This window comes from Lepidochelys kempii, chromosome 1, assembly GCF_965140265.1.
Source record: "Lepidochelys kempii isolate rLepKem1 chromosome 1, rLepKem1.hap2, whole genome shotgun sequence".
NCBI lineage: Eukaryota > Metazoa > Chordata > Testudines > Cheloniidae > Lepidochelys > Lepidochelys kempii.
In genome coordinates this window covers 38,420,440-38,445,381 of record NC_133256.1, presented here as the reverse complement: position 1 = coordinate 38,445,381, position 24,942 = coordinate 38,420,440, and the positions used below count along the sequence as shown (strand labels likewise).

The following is a 24,942-nucleotide window of genomic DNA, read 5'->3' as shown; positions in this document are numbered from 1 at the left end:
CCGCCCCACCAACCCTGCTGGGAATGTTCTGCCTGGAGGCAGAGTATAAAAAGAAGCAGCCTGCCCAACTCAGTCTGGACAGGCAGCTGAAGGGGGAGGACGCAGACTACAGGCTTTCTCCAGGGAATTGCTACATGCCCCCACTACAGAGCCATGGCACACAGAGCTCCAGACAGACTCCACGCTGCCTGATGAGCCCTGAGAAGAGTCTTTAGGACCCTAGAGACCCTTGGGAACCATGGAGCATCGCTGAGGGAGAAAGAGTAGAAAGCAGGCCAGGGGACTTAGACTTTTCTCCAGTGAGCGAAACAGGGAACCAGTCAAGATGTTTTGGGAGGACCCCTGCTGACTTGGGGGTGAGCACCTCCATCACTGCCAGGGCCCTGGGCTAGGACTCAAAGGAGCAAGGAAGACCTGAGTCCCCTTACCCTGAGCACCACACACCCTAGGTGGAACCCCGCATCCCCAGCGAGCCAGTACTCCAGAAGTGGGCGCCTTTACTGACGCTGGCCATTAGGCCGCGCTGCCCTGAGTAGAAGGGCAACTTTATTGACTCCAGCCACTAGGCTGTACTGCCACGTTTTATAGTCAGGGTCATGAACACAGGACCCAACTGGCTCCTATAAAGTTTTTTCCTTTCTTCTCACCATATGTGACCCGGCATATGGGATGGAGTGTACATATCCCGCAAGAGAGAAGTACCACTCTTCACCCAGGTGAACTTATATTTTAAAAATCAGAGGCGTCAAAGAGGAAGGGCAGTGGAAAGATATTTCAGAAGCTTCTCCTTTTCGTGGGGTCCCTGGTCTGAAACTGGTGTGGTATCTGAAAGTTAGAGGGAGTTGCTTTTCAGGTGGAGTCCAACATCTCACTTAAGAGGGAACTGCTCTTTGAGACACAAAGGCCCCATTCCCCAATATAAAGCAGTCCTCTGTCTGTTAAAACACCAAGAGTACTCCTGTTTGAAACAGCAAGACCCCACAATCCCGAGAACATGCTCCTCCCAATTTGAAACTTTGAGGCTCCCAAAGAGTTCCACCCAAATCAGCTGCCAATAGTGTAAAATTCAGAAAAAATATATTCAGGATTGATAAAACTTACCTTTTTTAGCCAGTTATACTTCGATTTTGGGTCAAAATATTCATATGCTCCAGCGCCATATTGAGACAAAGATCTCAGCATGTGATGATTTGCTGTGGAACTAACCACATTTTAAAAGATTTGTTTTTTGTTTTTTAAGTAAAAACTGATAATCTGAAATTGATTCCAAACATTTTAATTTTTTAATAGTCTAGCAAGTTCTCCAATTTCTTTAAATCCCCCTCTTTCATTCACATCTACATTAAACAAAGCTCAGAACTGGCAAGATCCAACGCATGCTCCATCCTGACAGAGGGCTGCCTATATTTATCACTATTCTAATGCTATCAAGAGTGAAAACCAACAAGAGCAGCAGTGTTTCCCATGTTCATCCCCAGAGCATATAGGTTTAAAACCCACGTCTTAGCTCTGAAAATTCAGCATTCAATTAGTGCAAATCACACACAGAGAAAAGCCAACTCATTGGTTTCCCACAGGAAGTAGTGAAATGAAGGATGAAGTACATGTTCACAGGGTTTTAAGGAAAATGCATTCTTGAGTTTCTCCATAACAGATGTAAGATCTTTGAGGCAGGGGTTTTCAAAGGGGCCTACATTAAATAGACGCCCTACTTCCATTGAAAGCCATCAGCATTTCATTTTGAATTGTCAAGCAATTTTTTCTGGAAATGGGTGATCTTAAATCAAGATTGTGGGGCCAAAATTGCTTAACAGACAAGAGTTTTTAACTAATGCAGAATTTTGTGTGATCTATTTACAAAGGACGGAAGCTACTGTAATTAAGTAATGCGAAGGGGAAGGACAATGAATGTATAAAATAAAGAGACTGCCTAACAAAATGGACGACAAGTTTCAAATAATCTGTAACTTTAAGTGGGGTGGCAGTAGCAAAAAAAGAAAACAGGATTTGATACACCCATTTTCTCAAGATAAAGGACTTACTGCTAAAAAAATGTTACACCATTGACAGGGTGAAAATTAACTGGAAAAAAACAAATAAAAATGAAGGAATAAAACTGCATTTACCTCAAAAATAGGACAAAATTCACAGGCCTGAGAGAAAGCGTGGCATGCACAATTTTAAAGTCTCTTTACAACCATTGTTGCATTTTGCAATATTCTAAAAATTCTAACCTTTCATTTAAAAAAAAAAATCTATTTTCTTCAGTTGCCAATATACAACCATCACAATATAAAAAGATGCACTGCTTCTCTGTTAATTCAGCTTTGCATAAAACTGTCTCTATCCAATCAACAGCATCGGGAAAAGTGTGAACTTATCTCTCATTCACCATTATTACTTTAACTCAACCAGTTTAATATGTTAACAGTCTACTTTGAGGTCTGGTCTATGCTTAAAAGCTACACCAGTATAAGTATGTTGGGTGTAATTTTTTTACTGAAATAGTTATACCATAAGAGCCCGAGCATGGATTAAGTTATACCGGTATAAAGGTAACTTGTAATGGTATCGTTATTCCCTTACCCATGTGGGAATACTATACCAGTGTAAAGTACTTTAATACCAATATAACTGCAGCCGCACTAGGGGGGGGTTGTACCAATAGAGTAAAAGTGGTATAACTTTCTAATGTAGACAAGCCCTGAAAAATCTACACTAGACTTTTCATAGAATCATAGAATATCAGGGTTGGAAGGGACCCCAGAAGGTCATCTAGTCCAACCCCCTGCTCGAAGCAGGACCAATTCCCAGTTAAATCATCCCAGTCAGGGCTTTGTCAAGCCTGACCTTAAAAACCTCTAAGGAAGGAGATTCTACCACCTCCCTAGGTAACGCATTCCAGTGTTTCACCACCCTCATAGTGAAAAAGTTTTTCCTAATATCCAACCTAAACCTCCCCCACTGCTACTTGAGACCATTACTCCTCGTTCTGTCATCTGCTACCATTGAGAACAGTCTAGAGCCATCCTCTTTGGAACCCCCTTTCAGGTAGTTGAAAGCAGCTATCAAATCCCCCCTCATTCTTCTCTTCTGCAGGCTAAACAATCCCAGCTCCCTCAGCCTCTCCTCATAAGTCATGTGTTCTAGACCCCTAATAATTTTTGTTGCCCTTCGCTAGACTCTCTCCAATTTATCCACATCCTTCTTGTAGTGTGGGGCCCAAAACTGGACACAGTACTCCAGATGAGGCCTCACCAATGTTGAATAGAGGGGAACGATCCCGTCCCTCGATCTGCTCGCTATGCCCCTACTTATACATCCCAAAATGCCATTGGCCTTCTTGGCAACAAGGGCACACTGCTGACTCATATCCAGCTTCTCGTCCACTGTCACCCCTAGGTCCTTTTCCGCAGAACTGCTGCCTAGCCATTCGGTCCCTAGTCTGTAGCTGTGCATTGGGTTCTTCCGTCCTAAGTGCAGGACCCTGCACTTATCCTTATTGAACCTCATCAGATTTCTTTTGGCCCAGTCCTCCAATTTGTCTAGGTCCCTCTGTATCCTACCCCTGCCCTCCAGCGTATCTACCACTCCTCCCAGTTTAGTATCATCCGCAAATTTGCTGAGAGTGCAATCCACACCATCCTCCAGATCATTTATGAAGATATTGAACAAAACCGGCCCCAGGACCGACCCTTGGGGCACTCCACTTGATACCGGCTGCCAACTAGACATGGAGCCATTGATCACTACCCGTTGAGCCCGACAATCTAGCCAGCTTTCTACCCACCTTATAGTTACTCAGAACATGTTAGCTAACATCTTTTAACACATCTTTAAATCCTAGTCTAGACAAAGCCTAATTAGAACCAATTAAGTGCTTATTTTAGAAAGCAGTGGTAATTTCTTTTTAAATCTTTATTTTAAAAAAAAGTCAATGCAGAAAACGATGTTACTGCACTATTAAAGTTATGGAGTCAGGAAATGTTAAAAGTTAAAGTTTCAACAATTTTAACTATTTCCCATTCTAAGGCATGCTTTTTACATTAAACAGGAATATATTAAAATTACACATTTCAGAAAAATGAGAGGAACAGACAAAACTACATATGTGCAAAGTAAATTCTACTGAGGGAATCTCAAATTGGAATTTCCTGGAATTTTTTATTTTAATTGTAGAATGAGGCATTCACTTTTTTGCATTCCATCTATATGTACGTGATAAAGACAACACATTCACAAACCTTATGATCCTCAACACATTGACATTTCATTTCCAGTAAAATTATCAGTGATTTTTAAGTCTGAAGCACAGCACAGTACAACTGTTCATTCATTTTGTACTTACCCAAAACCACATGTAAATAACCTGGTGTGTCTGACATTCTCTTTCACAATTTGAATGGTCATGCTCTCATTCTGAATGTGCCCATCGGATAGAAGAAGAATGTTACGTTCTCTTTGAGAAGGATACAACAAACTTAAATAACGTAAGGTTTTCCATAAGTCAGTATTTCCCATTGTAGGTGTAGCAGACTAAAGAGAAAAAATAATAAAATGATTATCTGAAAGTTTGGATTTTATTTCTAACTTTCCCCAGAATAAACTGTAGTGAAGAGTTAAGTTTTCCTTCCCATGGTAAATTTCTCCCAGTTTCCAAGTACAAGTGATTGCTCCCTTCTTACAACTGAGCTTGCCTTCTGCCATCCTGTAGTAGTTATTATCTGTATTGTGACAGTGCCTATGAGCCCCAGTCATGGACCAGAACCCCACTGTGCTAGAAGTTGTACAAACACAGAGCAAAAAGACAATCCCTTCACTCCAGAATTTACAATCTAATCTTCCTTCCAAGACAGTGCCAATTGAATTTGCCTTTCATTGGGATGACCAAGTGCACTGGCATATTCAAGTGCTGTCTTCACTGCCAGAAAGACGGTGCTGTGAGAGCAGGGAGGTTCACATGGATGTCTGTACCTGTTCCTGTCCTGCTACAAAGTCACCAGAGGGCAAAGGAAGGGGGCATGACATTTTAAAAGGTACAATTTAGGAGGAACATCAGGAAGATTTCCTGGTAGTCAGATTTATTATGCTGCAGAGAAGTTTTCCAAAGGAAGGAGTGGAAGCTCCATCACTTGAGGAATCATTTAAAACCAGACTGGACAAGATCATAAATAGAGAATAATCCTAAATTTCAGAAAGATCAACTGGATGATCCAGTATGACTCTCCCATCTCCAACTTTTATTGTCCTATGACTAACACCTACCATGAGTTACCTTAAGTTTTCACTGAGCTATAACAGGACATACAACAGAGATGATGCACCTGTTACCAGGGACAATGGGTTCTTGGATACTACTAAAACTAAGCCATGGAAGTAATTTAGAAGGTGGCCTCAAATAAAGCCACAAAACAACATGACGGTGCACGTTACATGGAATCCCTGCGGGCAAAGAAACACTCAGTAGCATGCAGAGAAAAACAATTTTACTTACGATAATAAACTCCTTCACTGCTGCAAGATCACTTTTGATATCCTTTGAATATGAAGAAAATTCTGTGAAATCTGTGGCGTGAAAACTGAAATTAAGTTCTTCCTTTCAACATTAAGTTATATTTCATTAACTTCGGAATGGTGACATTATGCAGTGAATGCTTTCATTTTTACTATTAGAAAAACCACAATAAAAGTATTCTCTACTACTAAATAATAGAGACCGTCAGGTTTCCAGTTTAATATATTACTGCTTGATGAGCATAAAGATAAGGATGACAAGAAAGTAATAAAAGTCAGCATCCAACAAAAGAAAACTTACTCGTGCCAAATCTGATAACATTCACTCTCTGTCTAAAACAAGACATTTGTAGAACATGGAGAGCAATCTTCTTTGCTTGTTGCAGTGTTGAACCCTCCATGGAATTGGAGCAATCTAGACAAATAATAATTTCTCCAGACAGCTGGATTCCTTTAAACTTTGTTTCAAACTTTGGTTGAAATACAAGCATGCATGCCTGAAGAAAGAAGAGTTTGATAATCAACACAATGCACCACTGTTATTTATATAGTGCCAAAAGGGTGCTAAACATTTTACAAAGATCACTATATGTATCTAGGTTTTCATAAGGTCACCCATTATTGTGGCATCTGAACATAATAAAGCCAAATGTCTCAAGCAGTGGTTTTCAACCTGTGGTCTGTGGACCCCGGAGGGTCCGCAGACAGTCTAGTATTTCCAAAGGAGTCCGCACCTCCATTTGAAATTTTTTAGGGGTCCACAAATGGAAAAAGGTTGAAAACCACTGGTCTAGAGGTGAGCAAGTGGGTTTTTTGTTTGTTTGTATTAAATCTTGACGAGAGTAGCTCTCCCTGTCCTGTATCCCTAGCTCATCCCTCGTGGGTAAGAAATTCAGTGGGAAATTTGCAAGTGTTTTCTGTTCCATCTATTTTACTTTTCTGCAATCAGAATGGAGTTGTTTCTCGGAAATAAGAAACAGCCTTATTTTTTTAAAATCATCAACACCATCGTCACTTCATGAGAAGTCCTAGAATTTTAAAAATAGATTTATTTAAAAGTACAATGTTTTTTCTGAAGAAAACAGGAGAACAAGCATGCACTGTATTGCCTTGCACTTGTGATTGGTTAAAAAGTTCAAAAACCTGCATTCTCTAAGCTTATAGAGTGGAAATACAGAAAAGAAACCCATGAATTCAATACAAGTTTATTCCAGCAGGTAGCTACTTTGTTATAGAAAAGATTGTATTTATTGTTTTAAAATTTTCTCACATAGTGGAATCCCTCCCTCCAGTATGATCATGGGTTACCATCTATGGTGTGGTGAGATAAGCGTATTCCAACCTCAGCTGAACCATGAGAGATTGATGTCAGGACTTGAGAGAGACTACAGCTGTGGCCTATTAGGTAATGGAAAGGTGAAACCACCAGCTGAGTCTTATGAACAGAGAGACTATAAAAAGCTAGGTTTCAGAGTAACAGCCACAAGTACTCCTTTTCTTTTTATAAAAAGCTAAGTGCTTTTATACACTTGGGCTTGTCTACAGTCGAAGTTAATTCGAATTAAGGTCTGAAGTGCAATTCTAGCGAAATAGCTATTCCTGATTAATTCTTTGTGTGGATGAATTATTCTGAATTTGCTTAATCAACTTCTGTTCCAAAACTAAATAAGTTCAGAATTCTAGAATAAGAGGATCCACCCAGGGAGTTAATCAGGACAAGCCTAAGGCTTTCAGTGAGACAAGGAGGTGCTCAGTGGAAGGAGACGGAGGAGTAGAGATGACTTTCAACAGAGAGGAGAAGATTGGAGCCCGGAGAAGGAAATAGGGCACTCTCATTTCCTCCCCACTTCAGGAAAGACTGGGAGTATGTGGCCACCACCTAAGAGGCAAATCTTGATTGACTAATTGTTCGTTTAAACTAAGCAACCCTGATAAAAAGGGAAAAAAATGAGAGACTGAACTCCCCACAATGAAAACAAACTAAAGAGCTGTTTTGTTCTTTTCTTTATTACTTTCCTCCCTGGCTTAAAAGGATCCATAACTCCAAGGGCTGGAACAGCAAAAGACAGTTACCCGTTCTATAACTGGTGTTCTTCCAGATGTGTTGCTCATGTCCATTCCATATCAGGTGTGTGTGCTCGCCACATGCACCGGTGCCAGAAGTTTTTCCCTAAGCAGTATCCGTAGGGGACTGGCTCTAGCGCCCTCTGGAGTGGCACCCACATGGCATGGTATAAGGGATGCTGCCGGCTCCCCCCACCCACACCCAGTTCCAACAGTGGGGAAGAAGGGCGGGTTGTGGAATGGACATGAACACCACATCTCGAAGAATACCAGTTATGGAAAAGGTAGCGGTCTTTTCTTCCTTGAGTGCTTACTCATGTCCATTCCATATTAGGTGACTCCAAAGCAGTATCCCTGGAGGTGGGTAGGAGTTCACAGAAGTGTGGATTACAACACAGCTCTGCCAAACCCAGTGTCATCCCTGGCCTGCTGAGTGATGGCATAATGAGCAGTAAATGTGTGAACAGAGGACCATGTTGCGGCTCTACAGATGTCGTGGATAGGGATATGTGCCAGGAAGGCCATCGAAGATGCCTGTACTCTCACTGAGTGGGCTATGACAATCAGCGGCAGCGGAACCCCTGCCAGGTCGTAACAGGTCCTTATGCACGAGGTGATCCAATTGGAAATCCTGCATGAGGACACCGGGTGACCCCTCATCCTATCTGCTGTAGTGATGAAGAGTTGAATCCATTTTCAGAAAGGCTTGGTACATTCTAAGTAGAAAGCCAAGGTCCTCTGGATGTCCAGGGAGTGAAGACGTCTGTCCTCATTGGTCTTGTGCTGTGTGGGACAGAACACCGGGAGGAAGATGTCCTGGTTCATATGGAAGGTGGAGACCACCTTTGGCAGGAAGGCCCGGTGGGGCCACAACTGAGCCTTATCTTTGTAGAAGACTGTGTACAAGAGGTTCTAAGGTCAAGGCTCTAATTTCAGAGACCCATCTTGCTGACGTCACCACCACCAGGAACGCGGCCTTCCATGACAGGTGGGCAAGGGAGCAGGAACGCAGTGGCTCAAAGGGTGGGCCGGTGAGCCTAGGGTGGACCAAGTTAAGATCCCGCTGTGGGACAGGAGTCCATACCTGTGGGAAGAGTTTCTTGAGCCCTCTCAAGAATCTGACCATCATGTCATGGGAAAACACCGTCTGTCCTTGGATCAGTGGGTAAAATGTGGAAATGGCTGCTGGATGCACTCTAATGGGAAAGTGTGCCAGGCCCTGGTTCCTCAAATGGAGCAGGTAGTCCAGGACAGCCTGTATGAAAGAATGCGAGGGAGAGATGCCATGCTCGGATGCCCAGAAGGAAAACCTTGTCCTACTCCCCAGGAAGACCTGTTGGACTCCTTCCGAACAGGTCTGCTCCTCCGGATTCAGCCATGCAGCCTCCAGGCCGAGAGATGGAGGGACTCAAAATTGGGCTGGAAGAGCTGACCATGGTCCTGTCACAGTAGGTCCGGGAGGTGCCGCTGACAAGTTCATGAGTGTGCCGAACCAATGTTGGCAAGGCCACGCTGGGAAAATCAAAACAACCTGTGCTTTATCTCTCTTGATCTTTGCCAGGGCCCTGCTGATGAGTGGAATTGGCGGGAATGCATACATCAGGCTCCCTGACCACGACAAGAAGGCAGGCATCGGAGAGCGAGCCCTTGCTTAAACCTTGTTGAGAGCAAAACCGGTTGTAGCATTCATGCAAGGTTCATGCACTTGGCAACATTCAGGGCACACCTGGAGTGTTGTGTAGGAGCAGTGCACACACGGCTCCTCTCAAGGGCATGAACCTTGGAATCTCCCCCAGATTACATGAACCATGGGAAGCCTCCCAGGACTGGGCTCAAGGCCCGAGAGCAAGGAATGCGGTAGATAGATATTGGTAAATAAGAATATTAAACAAAGCCAGTGTATTCCTTTTATCTGTTGGAGTATGTAATGCGCGGGGGGAGAGAAAGAATAAAAGAGAGGGTGGAAAGCTGACAGGAGACCAGCCCTTAGCAGACCAGCCTGCTTGCTTGCTTAAAGCTTGTTCTGTCTTGTATTTGAACTGCAACAACCAGTGGCATTTTCGGTTCTGTCTGCTAGCAAACCGGTCAACTTGGGGAGTTCCCTACTTTTGGAAGATCATGCAGGCTACCTCTGGATGGAGTGACCACTCGTGGTGAGAGAAGTCCCTGCTGAGCTGGTCCGCCAGCGTATTCTTGACACCGGGAAGGTGACAAGCTTCCAGGTGGATTTAGTGGCTGAAGCAGAAGTCCCATAGATGGAGCGCCTCCTGACAGAGAGCCAACGAGCGCGCTCCCCCTTGCTTGTTGATGGGGCTGTGTTGTCCGTCAGGACTCGTACCACCTTGCCTGACAGGTGGGGCAGGAAGACTCCACACGCCAGCAAGACTGCTCGGAGCTCTTTGACGTTTATGTGCAACTTCGCCTCCTCCAGGGACCACATCCCCGGTGTCTGGAGATTGCTGAGATGAGCACCCCAGCCGAGGTCCAAGGAGTCTGACACCAACTCGATGGAGTGACGGGGGCTGTCAAACAGAACCCCTTCCAAGACTGTCCTATGATCGGTCCACCATCGCAACGAGGTAAGTATCGCCTGGGGAATGGTAACAATCTTTTCCAGGGGGTCTCTGGACTGGGAATAGACCATCCCCAGCCATTGTTGCAGGGGCCACATTTGGAGCCTGGAATGATGGACCACATAAGTGCACGCTGCCATGTGACCCAGGAGGAGCAGACAGACTCTGGCTGTAATCAGAGGGAATGCGGAGACTTCAGTGATGAGGTCCATTAACACGTGGAACCTTTCCAGCGGCAGGAATACCCTGGCACAGGTCTAGTTGAGGACTGCTCCTATTAACTCTATCCTCTACACTGGCACTAACGTTGACTTTTTGTCGTTTACCAGTAGGCCCAGAGAGCATGCAGAACTTTTAACTTCTTTAGGCACTTGTTGAGGTCTCGCAGGTCCAGCATGGGCCATAGACTGCCCCTGGCCTTTGAGATTAAAAAGTACTGGGAACAAAACCCCATATTCCTGTACTCGAGAGGAACTTCTTCCACCACACCAAGCTGTAGTAACCCCTTTACCTCCTACGCAAGGAGACTCTCAAGAGAGGGGTCCCTGAAGAGGGATGGGGAAGGCAAGTGGGAAGTGGGGGTTAGAAAGGAACTGGAGGGTATAACCCTGTTCCACCATAATGAGGACCCATTGGTTCGAGATTATAGCCGTCCAGGCAGGGAGGAAGAGGGAAAGGCAGTTGGAGAACACTGGGAAAGATGGATCCAGGGAATAGTCTGGTAGGTTGCCCTTGGGCGCACCCTCAAAATGACCATTTGGCTCCCTGCTTATTACGGGTCAAGCCCAATTGGGCAGAGGGTAGAGGCACGTGGTTCAGGCAGTGCTTGTAGCCCTTGGCTTGTTTATGGGGCTGGTCCTGCCGAGGCTGACTCCCCTGGCCCTGCGACTGCTGCGGTTTGAACCACTTACATACCAGAGCTGGGATGTAGAGACCCAGGGTTTTTAGGGAGGTGCAGGAGTCTCTGAGGCTGTGCAATTTGCTGTCTCAAATAGGGACCACCGGTCAAAGGGCAGGTCCAGCATTGACTGATGAGCCTCAGTGGACAAACCAGAGAGGAGCAGCCAAGAGGCTCGCCGCATGGAGATAGCGGAAGCCATGGTGTGGGAAGCAGCATCTGACTCCACCTGGAGGGCAGCCCTGGCTGCAGTTGTGCCCGCATTGAGGATCGCTCAGAACTCCTTCTTGGAAGCTTTGGGGAGCGACCCTTCGAATATGGCCATGGCTTGCCACATATTGAAGTAATATCGGTAAAGGAGGGCTTGGTGGTTGGCCACTGTCAGCTGAAGGCTGGAAGATGAATAAACCTTACATCCAAAAAGATCCAGCCTCCTTAAGTCTTTATTTCTGGGGGTGGCCCCAGGTTATCCTTGACTCTCCTTGACCACCTCAACCACAAGGGAATTGGGGCAGTGTGGGAGTATAAGTACTCGTGCCCTTTGGTTGGCACGAAGTACTTGCGTTCGGCCCTTTTAGAGACGGGGTCCATGGAAGAGGGGGTCTGCCACAGGGCATTAGTGATCTTAGAATCTCCTTAATGAAGGGGTAGAGCCACCCTGGCAGGGGCTGAGGATCAGAGGATGTCAAACAGAGAGTCTGAGGGCTCTTCCAGTTCCTCTGCCTGAAGCCCCAGGTTAGAAGTGACCCTCTTCAAAAGTTCCTGGTGCGCTCTGGTGTCATCCTGAGGAACTGGGTGAGGGGGCCCCATGATAGTCTCATCTGGTGATGACGAGGATGATGCCGGTGCTGTGGGAATCTCCATGTCCATTGGTGGTCCAACAGCTTGCTCCCTGGGGTCCTCCTGGACCTGCGGGGTTTTACCCCCAAAGTCTCCTGGGAAGGCTGGGTGAACCCACAGAGGTTCCACAGGTATCATGGCGCTGGGCACTGCGCCTGGGGCCATGGGACAGGTTTTGGTGCTGATAATGTAGTCGGCACCATCGGTACCAGGGCTTGTCCCACAGTCAGGGAACCTTGCTCTGAGCTGGAGCTACCAGAGGAGTGATCGGTCCCAGGTGACCAGGACTGGGCTAAGCGGTAGCTCTTGTCTGACTGGTGCCAGTTGCTGCATCCTGAAGCTGACCTCTCCGAGTGACACTATCTTGGGGACCGACGGCATTTGGTAGATCTGCGTCAGATACCTGGCGATCCACGCCTCATGCCTCTATCGGTACTGGGATGTTGAATGGGACTGAGAGCTACTACAAGCCAGTTGCTGGGAGGATCGTCTGAGTAGGGTGACCTTCTTTTTGGAGACGGGTTTTGACGGCCCGGCGATCGGCAGTCTCTGGTTCCCAATCAGTCCTGGGATTGGTACTGATCCCTTGAAGATGGTCAGGGCCGGTCCTGGAGTTCTTGTGGGGTGGTGCATGCCTCAGAGGCTCTGCGCCAATCTACCAGCAAGGTACGCCTTGAATCCCTCGACTGATGCCCTGGTGCGGGGACTGAAGAGGTGGGTGAACGCTTGTGGGACATCCCTCTTGATGGGGAACGGTACTGCTGAGGCGGGGACACACACACGAGATTGGGGTACCACTGGAGCCGGTGAGGGCGGCACTGGGAGCATCAGGATCTCTTGAGCTGCTTGAAGGGCTTCGGGCATTGATAGCATCTGAAACTGTCCGCGGCCTGCACCACTATCTTGAGTCGCAGGCAAGGCATGGGATAGGCTGCACTGCTCGACTTGAACTGGGGCCCGACTTCCCGAGGGGGAGCTGAGCTGCCTGGCACAGGTCCTGGCGAGCCCCCTGCCCTCTCCTTTCCCTTGCGGGAGGTAACAGATCTTCCCCTCACAGTCTTTTTCAGCTTCTTGACTGGAGCCATGGAGGGAGACCTGTGCCGGGTCGTGGACGCAGGGGCGGCCCACAACATTTTGGCACCTGAGGCGGGGAGCTCAAATGACACCCTCATACCCCCTCGCTTGGGCCAAAACATTGAATGGTCTCAAGTCTGCCTTCTTCCTTTTCTACTCCTCTAATGGTACTGCTCTGCTACCTACCCCAATAAAGGAGAACTAACAACTTAAAATGCGTTGTTCAAAAATTTTAAGTCACACTTAACTTTCAAATGCCTGAACAGCACATGTAACTTTTCTTGTCTGCATAGTAAACACTGGCATCTTTATCTGTTTGAATAATCAAAGTGGTGCTTTCCGTGGCTTCGTGGCTGCAAAGATTTGAACTGCTGAAGGTCCATAGTCTGGGCCAGCTCATGCTCTGTTGAGATGGTTGCAAGGTCGACCAGCCTCTCCTGTGTCATTGTGGAGTGTAGATGTGTTTTTATTAACTTCAGCTTGGAGAAACTGGGTTCTCCACTGGCAACTGTTACAGGAAGTGTTAGAAGTATGCGCAGAGCAACAAAAGCATTTGGAAAGAGGGTGGTCATCTTATTTGTGCACATATATTCCAGAACAGCCTTTGGAGTTGATCCTGCTGAAATATATCTTGAAAGGGCTTTCAGTTCATCACCTAAATCACTCGCATCACTATCACGCATGTCATCATGTGTCAACACTGTCTCTAGTGCCCTGCATTGCTGGTGTAGGTCTTCTTCAGGTATAGTGAGGAGTTTTGGAGTATCATACAACATCCCAAATATACTGCTGTGTTCCTTGAGCTGCATGAAACGTTCTTCAACTGACTGTATTGCACAATCTAGCACCTGGTTAAAGAATTCAACTTTGAATTATTGGTTGGGGTCTCTTATGGGATTATCCTGTGCCTCATAATCAAAATGTCTTCTTCTTCAGTGACTCTTGTATTCTTGAATGGGTGGGAAAATAGCTTCAGTGTGAAGTTCCTCTGCCAACTTCTGTGCACTCTTCAGAACGTTTTGAAATCCCTCATCTGACCGGTAAGACTGTAGGTATGACTTTGCTTTGTCCAGTTGTTCCATTGCTCCAGATATATCAAGGTCAACACCTTGGAGTCTCTTGCTTACAACATTTATTTCAAACAGTACGTCATGCCACAACACTAAGCCACACAAATTTGAAGTTATGTATGTTTCTGGTGATTCTATTTCCATCTGCCACTGTTCTCCCATGAACAGTTCCTGTCATAGCATTATCCTCCATAATGGCAACGAGGGCATCATCTATCTTCCTAGTTTGGTGTTTGATAGGCTTTATCGCCTCCACTCAACTTTCCCATCATGTGGCACTCAGTGGTTTCAGTGTCAGAGAGGATGTTCCTAGATGTCGCTTCAAAATTTGCCATCGATGAGTTGATGCAGAGAAAAATACATAGATGCTTGGAATTACATTAAAAAATTCAGCAGCCTCACTAGAAGCTGATGCTGCATCACTTACCACCAAGTTCAATGAATGAGAACTGCATGGGACAAAAAAAGCTTGAGGGTTTAGCTCTCGGATCCGTGTCTGCACTCCTCTTTCTTTCCTCTCTTGTTGGCACCATTATTGTAGTCCTGACCTCTCATGTCAGCTATTGTGATTCCCGTATCTTCCAGTTTTTTAAGAAGAACATTTGTCATAGCAGCTCCTGTAGTATCATCAATGTCAATAAATTCTAGAAAATGCTCTCTGACAGTCACCACTGCAGGGACATTTTCACTAGGTTCTGTTGTTGTTACAAAACACACCATTAAAGTTATTTGTTCCATATGGCTGATGGCAGGTGTGCAATCCAGAATAACAGAGTAATATCTTGCTGACTTCAGATCTTCCACAAACTTCTGTTTGACTTTTGTTGTCAGTAACTGTATGATCTCATTTTGAACTGTTTTTCCAAGGTACTGGTGTGTGTACATTTCTTGGGTGGTGACTCTTCTTAGATGCTCCTGGAGTACAGCGTCAAACTCAGCCATCAGCTCCACAATTTTAAGGAAGTTTCCATTATTTGGCACATACAGCTGATCTGAAGTGCAATGCAGTGCTCGGTTTTGGGTAGCAAACATTCTCACAGTGGCAATGAGCCTTTTCAGAACATTTTGCCAGTAAAGAGACTCTGATGCAATCTTCTCTTGATGCTGATCATCTACAATGGCCTTTAACCTTAGTGTCATCTCAAGCTCTTTCCACCTATGGAATGCTCTCTGGTGATTTGCTGCCTTCTCATGGCATGCCAGATTTCTAGCCAGATTTTTCCAGTCCTTTGTTCCTGTAGAACCCAATGTGGCTGGAATATTAGACTGGAAGAGTTTGCAGCAAAAACAGTATGCAGCATTCTGGGTTTTGGAGTACATAAGCCATGGCCTCTACACTTTGTCAATTTAAGCTTGTGTGTGCTTGTTTGCAGGACTGGGGCTTATATCAGAAAGATTCTGTGGAAAGTTCAACTAAAATAAAAGGTAGAATTATGAAAATTCCATTTCAATGGAACTATGTCCTGATAGGAACTATTACTAATTTGAACTTGCAGGCTGCAAAGATGCAAATACACTAGTTGCATATTTTAGTTCCCTCCTCACTCCTCAAGACATTTTGGGTGAAATCCTGACCCCACTGAAGTCCATGGGAGTTTTCTCATTGCTTTTAAAGGGGCCAGCATTTCACCCCGCATCTTGCAGTACTTTTTTCCCCACTGAATTTGGCAAATATGGCTGCATTTATGTTCTGTTAACTGTGAAATATATAACTTTCTTCAGATTTAAAACTGATTAGAAATCTTTTCTTTAGATAATTCTAAAGACCAACAGGAAAATGCTTCAAATTAACAGTTAAGGAGATAATTTGTTGCTATTATGCATGTGCTTTAATACTGTACATAAGAAAACTTAGCTATAGACTTTTTTCAATATACCTGCTTTATAATGTTTTAAAGTGTACTTTAAAGTTAAAGACCAAAAAGGATGGAGCACTTGCTAAATAAAATACGAAAGCAAACTGAAGGGAAAGGGTCACATAGATCAATAAGATGAATGACTGTACAGAGTGAATTTGTTAAATTGATCAAAAAGACATTACCACAAGTAAGTCAGGTACAAAGTGTATATTCATGACAATTACATAGAAATACTGTCCCATAATCTTTTTTTCTCTTCAACATTGATGGCTTATATTTCTTTAAATTTTTCCAAAGTACAAAACTAACCATATCAGGCCAAATTCTGGTCTGACTTACTCTCCACTAAAGTCAATAGCATTTATATGAGCGGTACGTCCTGGCAGAATTTAGCCAATCCATTAGTTGATAATATATAGTAGAAGTAGCAGTTGTACCTCACTCTCTTTGTTTGGATGCTTCTCTACCCACATTCTGGGTAGATACACTTGAGAAATCCAGATTTCTAGAGCAAAGCCACTGGTGTCCAAGGAACTGTTCTCCACAGTCCTGATTACGGCTTTACAGTCTGTTTTCTAGAGGGTAAAAAGCCGACATTTATCAATTTCTGCCAAAATAGCATTTAATTGTACAAAACTTCATGCTTTTAAGAAAAACTCAGGCTTGAAGATGTAACATTAAGTATGAGATGTCCTGAAGTTTTTTTACCATTAAGATGGTGGTTTTCATTTAAAAATATATATGTTTCTTTAGAGTGACATGCACTTTTCTAAATGTATTTTAAGATTAAAAGACTTCCATTCTAAAAAGTGCACATGAAAAAAAATTAATTTGATATAAGGAAATGGAATTACCAGTTTACATGAGTCCTATATAAACATCATATGCAATTTATTTCAAAAGTATAAAAGGGTCCTTTTAAAATACAAGACATAAGCTCTAAAACAGAAAAAGAGTTGCAAGAAGATTTACTTACCTTTATTTTAAGTGTATGCGTCCAACTATGAATGCGTTCAATATGGTGTGGCATTTCAATAGACATGGCCATACAGAATCCACTAAGAAAAGAAAAAACAATTGACACACAAGGCAGTTTTGGAGAAGATGATATCTGGCATGTATGCCATGCTTCCTCCATCAGAACACATCAGTCTCTGTTTCCTATCCTTCGCAGCTCTTAGGGCAGTAGTTCTCAAACTTTTGTACTGGTGACCTCTTTCACAAAGGAAGCCTCTGAGTGTGACCCCCCCTTATAAATTTAAAACACTTTTTAATATATTTAACACCATTATAAATGCTGTATGCAAAGCAGGGTTTGGGGTGGACACTGACAGCTCGCAACCCCCCATGTAATATCCTTGCGACCCTCTGAGGGGTCCTGACCCCTCATTTGAGAACCCCTGTCTTAGGGTAAAGGCAATAAGCAGTGCATGACTTGTAGACTCAGACTTCAAGGTTAGAAGGGACCATCATGATCATCTAATCTGACCTCCTTGCTCTCTTCTGCCCCATGCTTCCCTTGCAAAAGTTTCTATCCCCAAGACACTCCAAACAGCGGACATGCTGATTCACTAAGGATATTCATAGATACACAGATTTTTAAGGACAGAAGAAGCCATGAGATCATCTAGTCTGAACTCTGGTATAAAATAGACCATAGAATTTTACCCAATTACTCCTGTAATGAGCCCAGTAATTTGTGTACGAATATAGAGTACCTTCCTGAAAAACATACATTTCCTTTGGTAGATTAGCCATAGGAACAATCACCCTCACTGTTAAAAAAAAATTGTGCCTTATTTCTAATTTGAATTTATCCAGCTTTAACTTCCAGCCATTGGTTCTTTTTATGTCTTTTTGCCACTAGATTAAAGAGCCCTTTGGTACCTAGTATTTTCTCACCATGAAGGTACTTACACACCATGATCAAGCCATCACTTGCTCATGTATCTGATATGCTAAACAGATTGTGCTTTTTAAGTCTTTCACAATATGGCATTTTTTCTAACCCTCAAATAATTTTTGTGGCTCTTCTCTGTACCCTCCCCAATTTTTCCAACATCCTTTAAAAATATGAACACCATAGGTGGGTTGCAAGTAAGTGCTCAGCACCCACCATTTTTGCCCTGTAGGTGCTCCGGCCCCTGAGCCTATGGATTAGTCCTTTTTGCCGCAACATTGTGTGCATACATGTACATGGGCATTATGTAGTTTCTAACACTGAAAATTCAGTTTCTGGAGAAGCACAAGTGCCCATTAAAGCTCTTACTGCTTCTACTAGCAGAATAGCTCATGAATAGGAGCGAGTGGATATCTGCAGAGGCATTGCATGAATTAGTACTATAATTATCCATTTCTCAAGAAGTATTAAGTTATCAGAAAAAAATTTACAATTTGAAATATAATTCAAAAAAATTATTAAAGATGTTAATGAAAAGAAAAAGCTAACCATCAGTTCAATTTAAAAAGTACACTTTCAGGTAGTGCAGGCCCAAGGGATTAGGTTTTGTGATGCAAAGTTTTTATAAAACCTGGTATTGAGGGAAATGTTTTCAGGAAACAAACAATCCAAAATATTCAGTGAAGTGGGGTAGAGATGGAGTTTGCCTAAAAATTATTGCCGTGTAGTATTTGTAACCCAAATAGAGCAGCAGTTTTGAATCAAAAGTAAAAAGTCTTTTCATCATGCAACCTGAATGAAATGCCATAAACCCCACATAAATGGTGAAAATTAAATTTTACACACTGCTTCACATTTAAGAATCTAAGGTGTTAGTAACAAAAATAAGGAAACTATTTAAAATCATTTTTGACTATCAAGTATCTTACTAAATGTTACTTACCCCTTTTTTGGTCCTATTTGCTTAACACAAACCTTCTTTACTGTATCCTATATAAAATAAAAAACTATAAATGTATCATTGTTATGAAATATACAGATCTTAGTGCCACTCTTGCTTTTATTAGAAAAGCAACTGTAGCACAGCACCCAGCAATTTTCTCAGCTTCTTTCACTTTCAGTGGTTAACTCTTTCCTCAATATGCGAGTATAACATATGGGAATTATACATACATATGGGAAGGAGAATAAGCTTGATGATATTTAAAAAGGGAAAACATACTAAGTCATTTGTCCCTTCTTGCAAACTGTTCTCTGTGGGAAAACCTCTATACCCACATGGAAATCACTAAGTCATGTGTAGGGGGCCACCTATACAAAGTAGCCAGCCTATAGGCCTGGGCCCTTAATTACTAACACTGCTACATTTACTCATGTTTTAAACCAGTGGTTCTCAACCTTTTCCATCCTGGAATCCCTTTCCCCATGCTAGGCCTTCATCCCATGTAGTCAGGACCACTTTCCTTTTAACAATATGGGCAGGCTGGTCACAATACCCAGGTTATGAACCTTGTCTTAGAGCTATTGTTTCGAGTAGATTCAGGAGGCATCACTACATTGATTTATTTTTTGTTTTGGTTCACATTTTTGGAGGCTCTTGCTTTCAGCCATAAGGGTTAGAATCAATTTTACATGAAACGGTAAGAACATGTAAAAAGATAAGAAAGGGAGGATGGTTGCAACTCCCCTCAAACTTGTTGTGGAATCACCACCCTTAGAGGAGTACTTCTGCTTCAAACCAATAAGATGCTACTTTAAGTTTATACTTTAAATGCACAAACCTGTGTGTTTTCATTTAAGGCTTTGTCTTGTTGCCAAGGAGCTACAGCAGCAGGCATTTGAAAAGTAATACAGCCATTCTGAAAACTAAGTTCAGTGATGTAGGTGACTTTGATAAGAACTGTAGTTTTAGGTGGTAAGTTTCCAACACTTACAGTAAAAACATCCTAGAAAAGAGATGATTGCTTTAATCTGCATATTTAAACTATATATTTTCCAAAGCAATAAATCATTTGTTTTGTCATGTACAAAAAACAAATGCTAGTTTTCTATATTTCTTCAGAGAAGAGGCTTGAAGAAAACTAATTATGGTGATAAAGGGCAAGAAGTTATGCTGTTTTAACAATTTACTAAAAAATTCCTGTCTGGACAAAACTCATCAGTAGTATCTATGCATAAATCAATATTTTACAGAGAGAGTTCAAATTGTTTTTTAAAAGAGGATTTTACGGAGAGTTGGCAAAATCTAGTTTCTGTAGGACGTACAGTGGATATTTTTGACTAATTTCCTGAAATGATCAAATGTGCAGCCTAAATAATTTCCATTATTTAAAAACAAACAAAACAAAACAAAACAAAACAAAAAATCCTTCCCATTAAAGACATGATTCTGCAACAATTCCAATGGGTCTACTCTCATGCGTAAAGTGAAGTACATGTGTATTTGTGGGGTTGGGGATCAATGTCATAAATTTGATTTGTTTGGTATCTGACTTCAGCGACTAATATACAATGTGACCAGTCTGGGGTTTTAAAAATGCATAGTAAACCATGACATTCAACATACAGGAGCATCCTGGTCCATCAAGTAAGCTCCATCACCTCGACTGATTGCGTCTCTATATTCCTTATGTGCTTGTTCCTTTTCTTTAACCTGCAAAAGATTGCTCCAAAATCAGTAAATTAACTATTTTTATATGGAACACAGTTAACTACCTTGTCTCAGTTAACCAAGAGTCATTTAGTGGTACACCATCAACTCAAAAGCTAGTTAAGTGACAATGGTATAAAATCAGAGTGAGAGTAGTAGTAACACTAATGTTGTGTGTCTTCGCTCATTAATGCTTTGAATTTTGGGATTGAAAGCACTCTAGAAGAGCGAAATATTAAATCATCTTACCTTTCCAACAATATGTTTCCCATTGATGAAAGCCTCAAATCCACATACAGCTGCTGTGCCATCCAAAGGAAAGACATATTTTGCCTCAATGGAATTATCATTTTGATTGGTGTATGTCTGAAACACTACTATCTGAAATAGAGAAATGGATCTCTTTTATAATCCTATTAAGTGAAAAAAATATAATGATAAAAAAAACAACAGGTAGAGAGTATATCTTCCCATAGGTCATTCTGCATTAGTGGTTTTGGTTTAAGTTCACTATTTTAAATTTAATAGCATAAATGTGCTATTATGTTTCACACTACAAAATGTTGCTAGGAGCAGACAAGTTTTATTTGTAAGTTCTTTGGGCAATGAAAAGATCAGTGAATTTTTGTAATTCCATATTTCAGAATAATTTTTCTGTCTATATGTGGTTAAATCATTGCCAGGAAGAAAGTTGCTGCAATGGAATATGCCTTTCTTTTTTTTTTTAAGGGGCTTTCTTTCCTGCCAATTTGATAACTAGGATTGGTGCATTGAGCTTACCAAAATAATGAAAGGCCCATCCCCACGGATGAGGGAGAGGCCCCAAACCCAGAAATTAACAGATTACATGGGACAAAAAATGAAAATAAGGGATGGAGGTCCAGGATCAAAACAACGAATCCAGGGGGTACACCCATCAGAGAACCGTAGACCAGTGGTTCTCAAACTAGGGCCACCACTTGTTCAGGGAAAGGAAAGCCACTGGTGGTCTGGGCCGGTTTGTTTACCTGCCGTGTCTGCAGGTTCGGCTGATCGCGGCTCCCACTGGACGCGGTTCGCCACTCCAGGCCAATGGGGGCTGCAGGAAGGGCAGCCAGAACATCCCTCAGCCCATGCCACTTCCCGCAGCCCCCATTGGCCTGGAGCAGCGAACCGTGGCCAGTGGGAGCCGCAACTGGCCGAACCTGCAGACGCGGCAGGTAAACAAACCGGCCCAGCCCGCCAGGGGCTTTCCTTTCCCTGAACAAGTGGCGGCCCTAGTTTGAGAACCACTGGTCTACGGTTCTCTGATGGGTGTACCCCCTGGATTCGTTGTTTTGATCCTGGACCTCCATCCCTTATTTTCATTTTTTGTCCCACGTAATCTGTTAATTTCTGGGTTTGGGGCCTCTCCCTCATCCGTGGGGATGGGCCTTTCATTATTTTGGTAAGCTCAATGCACCAATCCTAGTTATCAAATTGGCAGGAAAGAAAGCCCCTTAAAAAAAAAAGAAAGGCATATTCCATTGCAGCAACTTTCTTCCTGGCAATGATTTAACCACATATAGGCAGAAAAATTATTCTGAAATATGGAATTACAAAAATTCACTGATCTTTTCATTGCCCAAAGAACTTACAAATAAAACTTGTCTGCTTACCTTTAAAAATACTTTGACCTGTAAGAGACTGACCTTCATTTAGAGATTGAGTTGTCTATTTTTCTAAAAGTGACTCAACAGTACATAACAATTTGAATTAATTCTCAGTAGTCAGTTGCTGAAAAGCTGAGTTAACAATAAACAGTGCACTGTACCTGTGCTATGAAGTCTATTATCCTCCCCTTGATATGAATATCTTCAAGAGGGACTGGGTTTCCAGATGTGTCCTGAAGACCAGTTTTCACATGGTTTAAAAGATTTACACTTGGTAATGCATAGTCTAAAACATAAAAAAATTGAAGAAAGGTTAGTGTTTTGGTTTGGGGTTTTGGGTGGTGGTGGTGGTGGGTAATAGCCAATCCCACACACCAATGGCTATTTGTCCCATGTTTACAACTGTAATTCAGCATACATGAATTAAAAATAATACTCAGTGTCTGTTATGAATTCCCACAATGGTATTGTTCTATTGCTGCGATAAAGGCTGTCTGAGGGATCATGAGTTGATGACAGGTCTTTCATAAGACCTTTGTTTAGCTCTTAGGGAGTAAAATGTGAATTCTTTAAAGAGCGTCTGATGACTTATGCAAGAATATTTTCTGCTAGGCCTCTTGAAAGGCACTTTGTCAGGAGGAGAAAACCAGCCTCAATATTTATTCCCAGAGGAAATCTGTTAAACAGATGCTTCCAAGATACCAATATTAGTTAAGAACACGTGGTGACAGCTGCAAATCAATCCAAAAGAATTTTTAAATTATATTAAAAATGTATTTGATCAGTTTTATTCAAGAGTTATTGATTAATAGCTAGAGCATTCATGATGTAAATACAGTTACAAACAAGAAATATTGTCCACCTTCGGTTTGTAAATGACAATGTGAGGTCGCTGGCAGATCTTGCGCTAATTCTGTCACAATTCCAGGCTGAAACTGCTTTATTTGGTCTCCAGGAAGACAAAACTTAACAATGTATCTCATTTTAACCTGACAGGTTTTGTATACAACAAATTCATCATCCTATTGCAAGCAAAGAGAATTATTTTACAAACATAATAAAAGCTACAGGTATTCCTACAAAGACTGTAAACCGATTTAAGAGCTGATCTAAAGAGACATCTCAACTGGGATATTCATATGACTGTATGGTTTTAATACTAATGCTTTTCACTCTTCGAAGAACTCCACTTCTGTCCTCTTCTCATCCTATACCTCCTCATAACTTCCTACACTGCCCAAACTTCACTGCTGACTGCTCCTTTTGTCTCCTTTGCTCACTCACAAATTTATGCCTTCTTTCATGCCATCCTCAACTTGGCAAAAAGCCTCACAATTAAGTTATCCTGGTGCCCAATCTCTCTCAAAAAAAACTCCTTAAAACACAACTGTTCCTCAAAATAATTCCAAGAATAATTATCACTTTTCCTTCTCTGGCTGCCTAGACAGCAACTGTGCTTATTTGTTTGCATAGTATTGCACCTCTTCCTACCCTAACAGTTTAAACAATTTGGAGCAGGGATTATATTTATTTTATACATTAATAAGACAGTGGAACCCTCTTTCATTGTTGTTTTCTATATTCCATATGTGACAGACTGACAATATCTTGAACAAACCTTATGGAATTAAAATAAGTTTTACGGAATTAAGTTAAACCTTATTGGAGTATCTGTGGGATACATTATATTAAAATGTATGTGGTGTTATGGCATTGTATGTACCTTCTGTAACAGAGAAGGAGAATGCTACTGAACTTCCTTAGTTATCAGCCTTTGAAGTCCCCCTGGGACATATGCATATACTAGTCCAAACTGGATTCTCCTGAGACCCACAAAGAAAAGGTCTTTGGATAAAAAGCCTAAGTTTAAAATGACTTGGGGCCTTCTCTTGATACACCAAACAGGCAGAACCCCGTTCCATGGAGTTCACCAATCCTCATGGGAACACTGGAAGAATTTAGCCTAGAGAGACCTCCAAAGACCATGTGCTTGTCCTGAACTGAAACTGAGGAATTTGTGACTACAAAAAAAACCCTTGGGTGGCGTAACGCCTGGTAAGCTTATAAAGATGCATGTAGGTTCTTTTATTGTTTTAAATATGTTTTCTCCAAAATATTTTATCCTTAAGAATAAAGTAGGCTTGGTTGGAAAGAACTGTGTCGTAAGTTATACCTGTAGCTGTAACACTATTATTTAGTCACGGAGGTAATGAATTCTATGACTTTATCAGACCTCAGTGACTTCGGCTTCAGCTGTCAGTGGTGGGGCTGTTCCTCCCTGACCCATGGCTTCAGGTCTGTGGGCCCCCGTCACAGCTGTGGCAGGAGCCAGGGCAGTGCACCTTCCCTCCCCACAGCTCCATCCAGGGCCGGAGCTTGGCTGGGGCCGGAGCCTGAACCGCCGCTGCGTGCCTCTACTCCGCAGCTTTGGCCAGAGCTGAAGTCAGGACTGTGCACTCCTCCCCATGGCTGCAGCGGGGGCTGAAGCTGGGGCTGTGCCCCCCTCCCCCACGGCAGTGGGACTGTCAGTCCCACTCATGGGGCTCCTGCTGTCATTCCTTCCCCCCACTCTCTACCCTGTTATTTTTAGTAAAAGTCATGGACATGCCACAGTTCCGGTAAATTTTTGTTTATTGCCCATGACCTGTGTATGACTTTTACTAAAAATAACCATGACAAAATCGTAACCTTAACTGTTATCCATCTCTGAAGAAAAAGCAAGAAGGTCTGTCTAGGCAGACTGACTGTGCTACGAATTACACAGAGAAGGCCAGGGAACTGTCCAGCCTGGAAATGCATGTCTCCACCCAAGAGTGGCAAGAGCTGGAAGCCTGAGTGTCAGGTGCCCTTGCTGAACCTCTGAGGGGAA

The 24,942-nt window shown here is 42.8% G+C and overlaps 1 protein-coding gene across 7 annotated transcripts in view; it reads right to left on the bottom strand.

The window, feature by feature from the left end:
• The window catches only part of PARP4 (poly(ADP-ribose) polymerase family member 4), a 122,203-nt gene that overhangs the window by 45,686 nt on the left and 51,575 nt on the right, over positions 1-24,942 (bottom strand). For all 7 annotated transcript variants that reach the window (XM_073339260.1, XM_073339270.1, XM_073339310.1 and 4 more), the window contains exons 14-25: positions 22,936-23,095; positions 22,235-22,359; positions 20,692-20,823; positions 20,359-20,445; positions 19,574-19,738; positions 18,736-18,782; positions 16,869-16,950; positions 16,330-16,467; positions 5,816-6,011; positions 5,495-5,565; positions 4,349-4,536; positions 1,102-1,201 (exon numbers count right to left, since the gene is read on the bottom strand). In XM_073339260.1, the coding sequence (XP_073195361.1) occupies positions 1,102-1,201; positions 4,349-4,536; positions 5,495-5,565; positions 5,816-6,011; positions 16,330-16,467; positions 16,869-16,950; positions 18,736-18,782; positions 19,574-19,738; positions 20,359-20,445; positions 20,692-20,823; positions 22,235-22,359; positions 22,936-23,095 (1,491 nt within the window). The remainder of the gene's footprint in view (positions 1-1,101; positions 1,202-4,348; positions 4,537-5,494; positions 5,566-5,815; positions 6,012-16,329; positions 16,468-16,868; positions 16,951-18,735; positions 18,783-19,573; positions 19,739-20,358; positions 20,446-20,691; positions 20,824-22,234; positions 22,360-22,935; positions 23,096-24,942) is intronic.